We start from the raw sequence: 5,409 nt of genomic DNA, 5'->3' as shown, positions 1-5,409 counted from the left end.
CATGGATAATCTCCCAAATCATAATATCGCATAAAGCATTGCAATTCCGAAAAGTGATGCATGGTAGTAAACTATGTCCCAAGAAAGTTTCTCAATCTCATAAATCACATCGTGGTCATCACAATAAACATTTGTATATTCTAAGTAAAAGAAAAACATGATATAAAAGCATCACATAAAGCCAGTTTCAAAAACATATGTAAGTAATATAGCTTAACAAGGAAGAAATAAGTGAGAATACTGGAAGACAGGATGTAATGGAAGGGGGGTCGGACTTTGATAAAGGTAGGATGGTGACACGGAAGGCGGGCAAGTGGGCTCGGGGCGGTAGCGGCTGGCCTTCAACAGCCGCAGGCCAGCCATGAGTTATATCTTCTGGAACTGTCGTGGGCTAGGGTCGAACACAACAGTCAGGGCTCTTCATGGGCTTATTCGCAAAAAGAGACCCTCTATGATCTTTTTATCGGAGACTAAGATGAAAGATCATAGAATTCTAGGGGTGAGGAGGAGATTGGGTTATGTTCATGGCTTTGATGTTTCGCCAGTTGGAAGTTCTGGAGGATTGAGCTTGTGGTGGGAGGACAATCTGGAGGTTAATATTATCTTTTCGTCTAAGCATATTATTGATGCTGTGATGAGAATTAAAGGGCAAACGCATTGGAGTCGGATTACGGGTGTGTATGGAACGCTGTATAGAGGTGAGAAAACTATGTTTTGGGAATGGATGGTTAACCACTTTACCCCCACGGGCATTCCTTGGATTTGTGGCGGGGACTTCAACGAATTCCTGTGGGATCATGAGAAGTCTGGTGGAGTTGAGGTTTTGTACAACAGGCCTAGGTTCTTAGAAGAGTTTCTGTCTTCCTCTCAGTTGATGGACTTGGGTTTCAATGGGCCGGCCTTTACGTGGAGAGGGATGAGAAAAGGGGATTGGGTGGAGGAGAGGTTAGACAGGGTCATGGCGAATGAGAAGTGGCAGCAACTCTGGCCGAACTCCCAAGTTATGCATGACACGGTTTTATCATCGGACCACTGCCCAGTTATTCTTATTTCCAATATTGAAGGGCAGAAAGGAAGGAAGATGTTCAGGTTTGAGGCGTATTGGGTCTTGGAGGAAGAGTGTAAGAATTTGGTGGAAAAGTGCTGGGATCGGCGGCATAATGGCAGCCCTGTGTATAGGTGGGTGAGATCTTTAAACGATTGCCGCTATCGTTTAAGCAGGTGGAATCACACTAAGTTTATGGGGCGAGGTAGCAGATCCATGATCTTCTTTCCCAGTTAGATTTGCTCCAGCGGGATTGGGGTCCAAATTATGATGAGATAAGGGAAATATCTCGGCGGATTGATGAGTTAAGACTCCAAGAGGAGAGTTATTGGTGCCAACGATCGAGGGTAAAATGGTTGAGGGAGGGGGATGCTAACACTCAGTTTTTTCACTCTTCAACCCTTCAGAGGCGGAGGAGAAATAAGATAGTGAAGCTTAGGGATGAGAATGGGAACTGGGTGGAGAGCCCGGCTCAGGTGCGTCAATTGGTGGATAATCACTTCACTTCAGTTTTTAGCTCGGCAGGGGATCGTAACTGGGGGTCGCTCCTAGATTGCATTAATCCATCGGACTCACCAGAAATGAATGAGGCGCTAATTGCACCAGTCACGGAGGAGGAGATAAAGGCGGCGGCTGGGAATATGGGAGGGCTGAAGGCTCCTGGCCCCGATGGTTTCCAGGGGATATTTTATCAGACATACTGGGAGATTGTGCGGGAGGGTGTTTCTGCTTTGGTTAGAGATTTGATTCAGGATGCTGCGGGTTTGAGTTTGATAAATCAGACTCAAGTGGTGCTGATTCCCAAAGTCCCGAATCCGGAAGTTGTGTCGCAATTCAGACCGATTAGCCTGTGCAACTACTCGTACAAAATTCTGTCAAAGATTCTTGCTAACCGGTTGAAGGTATTATTACCTAAAATCATCTCTCCTTCTCAGAATGCTTTTGTGACGGGTAGACAAATTCAGGATTGTATTGGCATAGCCCATGAGATGTTTCATTATCTGAAGGGAAGGAAAGCTCGGAATAGATTTGAAATGGGGATTAAACTTGATATGCAGAAGGCGTATGATAGGGTTGAATGGGATTTTTTGGATGCGGTAATGGAAAGAATGGGTTTTTGCAGTAGATGGAGATCATTAATTAGTGGTTGTGTTTCGTCTGTGAAGTTCGCTGTTCTCCTAAATGGGCAGGTTGGAAAGTCCTTTGCTCCCTCGCGGGGTCTCCGTCAGGGGGATCCTCTTTCTCCTTATTTATTTATTTTGGTGGGGGAAGTTCTATCCAAACTGATTCAGGGTGCGGTTGACCAAAGGAGGTTGGAGGGTGTCAAGATAGGTGGATCCGGACCCGTGATTTCTCACCTCTTCTTTGCGGATGATACCCTTCTGTTTTTGTGGGCTGATATGAAAAACTGCAGGAATTTAAGACATCTGCTGGACAATTTTTGTGTGGCGTCGGGGCAGAAGGTAAATTTGGAGAAATCCAGTGTATTTTTTGGGGCTAACGTTCCGAAGGTGAATGCTGAGCAGATGGGGAACGCCCTTGATATGAAGGTAGTACTCAATCCGGGAACATATTTGGGGGTCCCTACCATATGGGGTCGGTCGAAAAAGCGTGGTCTTGCTTATGTAAAAGGAAGAGTAATGGAAAAGCTACAAGGGTGGAAACAAAATACTCTTTCCCGTGCCGGTAAAGAGGTTTTAATTAAGGCTGTTATCCAAGCTATCCCGGCATACCCAATGTGCATTTTCAAATTCCCAGCCGCTGTTTGTAAGGAATTGGATGCGTTGGTGGCTGGGTTTTGGTGGGGATGCAAGGAGGGAGCCCACAAGATTCACTGGGTTTCAAAGGAGGTTTTGGGTTTGCCAAAAGACATGGGTGGTTTAGGCTTCAGAAATTTTCAGGAATTTAATGATGCTCTGCTTGCTAAACAGTGCTGGCGTTTAATCACGGAACCGGATTAGCTATGGGCTAAGGTGATTAAGGCTCGATATTTTCCACATAGCTCGATCTGGGATGCAAAGAAGGGTGGGCGGGCCTCTTGGGCGTGGAGCAGCCTCATCTGTGGCAGGGACCTGATTAGGGAGGGCTCACATTGGCAGATCTTGTGTGGTCAGGAGGTGCGGGTGTGGCAGGATAGGTGGCTTCCATCTTTGCCCCTTGGACACCCGGAGCCTGTTGGCCAGGTTGCGATTACTCCCAGTTTAAGGGTCAGTGCACTTATCTGTCCGGAGTCGGGGCGGTGGAATATTAACTTTTTACAGCCTTTCATATCGGGGGAGGCTATGCAGGCGATTGAGGAGACGCCTCTTGGAGATTTAAGTCGTAAAGATAGACTTATATGGGATACGAGTAAGAACGGCTCTTATTCGGTCAAGTCAGGATACAGATGGCTGCAAGGAAGATCGCTGGCGAGAAGGGATTTGCGTCGGCCTTCTGTTCGTGGGGTTCCCAAAGCTTTTTGGAAGGTGATATGGAAGCTGGAGGTGCCCCCCAAGTTACGGCATTTCTTGTGGCTTACTGTTCATAATTGTCTTCCTACTCGGGAGGCACTGTTCCGACGAAGGTCCTCTCAAACCTCTTCTTGTCCTATTTGCTGCTGCCATGATGAAACCATTGAGCACATTTTCCTTTCCTGCTCTTGGGTTGAGCCAATTTGGTTTGGAGGGGCATTGGGTTATAAAATGGATCGTATTTCTCTCCCTTCTTGGTCGGACTGGATTCAGGGGGTTTTCTCTCCAAATTTATGCAACTCTGGAGATATAATGTGGAAACAATCTTATATTGTTTTTACCTGTTGGTGCATTTGGAAGGCTCGCTGTGATTTTGTTTTTAAAGGGGTGCCCATTAACCCGTTAAAGGTCCTGGCTGCTGTCTCTGCGGCGGTGAGCTCGTTTTTTAGTGCAAAGGCAAAGGATGGGGATAGAGGAGGGGGTGACGGAAGGAGGAACATTCAAGTTACGAGATGGTGCGCTCCGGCCTACCCTTTTGTGAAGATAAATGTGGATGCTAGCTGGTCCAAAGCATCAAAAAAGGGTTTTGTTGGATTGATTGTGAGGGACATGGAGAGTAAGTTCGTGGCTGCTGCACGGCATCCTATTACTGCTCCTTCTGCTGCAGCAGCGGAGGCTTCTGCGTTGTTGCACGGGTGCAGGCTCGGTGCAGAGCTGGGTGTAAGGTATGTAATTCTGGAATCGGACTCCTTGGATGCGATTAAATGTCTTTCTAGCTCGCTGTCTATGGGTAGTTGGGAGGCATACCCGGTGCTGGCTCGGGTTAAACAGTTGGGGGGGGGATTTCTTTGATTGCCAATGGTCTTGGGTGCCACGGTCTGCTAATGGCGTGGCTCACAAGATTGCATCGATTGGTTTTTCGGAGATGAGTGATGTTGTTTGGGTCGTTATGCCCCCATCTTCGTTGGTCTATGTATTGAACAATGACGGATTACCTTGCCCTCATTAATGGGTTAGGGTGGTGATGAGGGTGACGCCTCTACTTGGTGGAGGGGTCGTTGTGGTTTATCCCTTGACACTGCTTGGTATTGTTATTATGTTTGCCTCTCCGTAGGCCTATTTATGATATGGTATTTGGTTTCCAAAAAAAAAAAAAAAAAAAAAAAAAACAACAAAAACCCACTCACATATACACCATATGATCGTAATTACCTTGCCATGCAAGCTCTTTGTAATCCTCAAATACCCAACTTCTAAAGTGAAATAACCGATACTTAGTATACTAATCAAATGCTATGAAGACTATTGGAAAACGGAGCTCGAACTACTCTTTCTAGTTTTCACAAACCCATGTTTGCCGCTGTACGCCACCACACGCACTAACAAAAGATCGACACCAGTCGGGAGGTGGTCTGCTGGCATTGCCACTAGCTGGTACAAGTGATGGTCGCCGGGGATGGAATATTTTGTTGCCGTTGGTTGGAATTTGGAAGATTCCAATCAACGGACATAATATTTTGTCGGCGTCTAATTATGAGATTTTGGTAGGGAATATAAATGAAAATCTTTCAATTAAATGGCCCAAATCATCAAATTTGGACTGGTTTGGGTCGGCTTGACTCGAATTGAGGTTCACGAGTTTGCTAGAATCTCACTAGATTCTGCATAATTTAGCTGGGATCTTTCAAGTGCTCGATGTCCCACCTTCTTTCACCTAACGTCTGATCCAAAGGAATATTTGGACTCCTAGACTGAGACAAACACGAACATTGTAGGCTCGAGGGTTGATTCCTTGTCTTTTCACTGGGATTTCCTTGTCGACCATTGGTTTTCTGGTGGAAACTGGAGAGAGCTTCCCTATCTTCGATCTCTTTCATTTCTTCAACAATCCTCACATGTAACACATGAAACAGA

General features: G+C 46.1%; 1 protein-coding gene across 1 annotated transcript; it reads left to right on the top strand.

Moving 5' to 3' along the window:
* Nucleotides 1-361: 361 nt before the first annotated feature.
* On the top strand, nt 362-4,347 carry LOC148695719 (uncharacterized). Its single transcript, XM_088697380.1, has 5 exons — nt 362-1,183; nt 1,453-1,947; nt 2,053-2,142; nt 2,236-2,895; nt 3,007-4,347. The coding sequence occupies exons 1-5, from the start codon at nt 362-364 to the stop codon at nt 4,345-4,347; spliced, it is 3,408 nt and encodes a 1,135-aa protein (XP_088553506.1).
* The last annotated feature ends 1,062 nt before the right edge of the window (nt 4,348-5,409 follow it).

The sequence above is a fragment of the Pyrus communis genome, chromosome 7 (assembly GCF_041283825.1).
Source record: "Pyrus communis isolate YQ-2024b chromosome 7, ASM4128382v1, whole genome shotgun sequence".
NCBI classification, from domain to species: domain Eukaryota; kingdom Viridiplantae; phylum Streptophyta; class Magnoliopsida; order Rosales; family Rosaceae; genus Pyrus; species Pyrus communis.
Note: the sequence above shows the minus strand (reverse complement) of the source record. Positions and strands in the feature narration are given on the sequence as shown.

What these genes read in the sequence shown, in the direction of transcription:
- LOC148695719 (XM_088697380.1), top strand. Translation starts at nt 362, where the DNA reads ATGAGTTATATCTTCTGGAACTGTCGTGGGCTAGGGTCGAACACAACA. An exon ending in GCAGCCCTGTGTATAGGTGG is followed by an intron (nt 1,184 to 1,452) that starts GTGAGATCTTTA and finishes TCAACCCTTCAG; the next exon opens with AGGCGGAGGAGAAATAAGAT. An exon ending in AATGGGATTTTTTGGATGCG is followed by an intron (nt 2,143 to 2,235) that starts GTAATGGAAAGA and finishes CTAAATGGGCAG; the next exon opens with GTTGGAAAGTCCTTTGCTCC.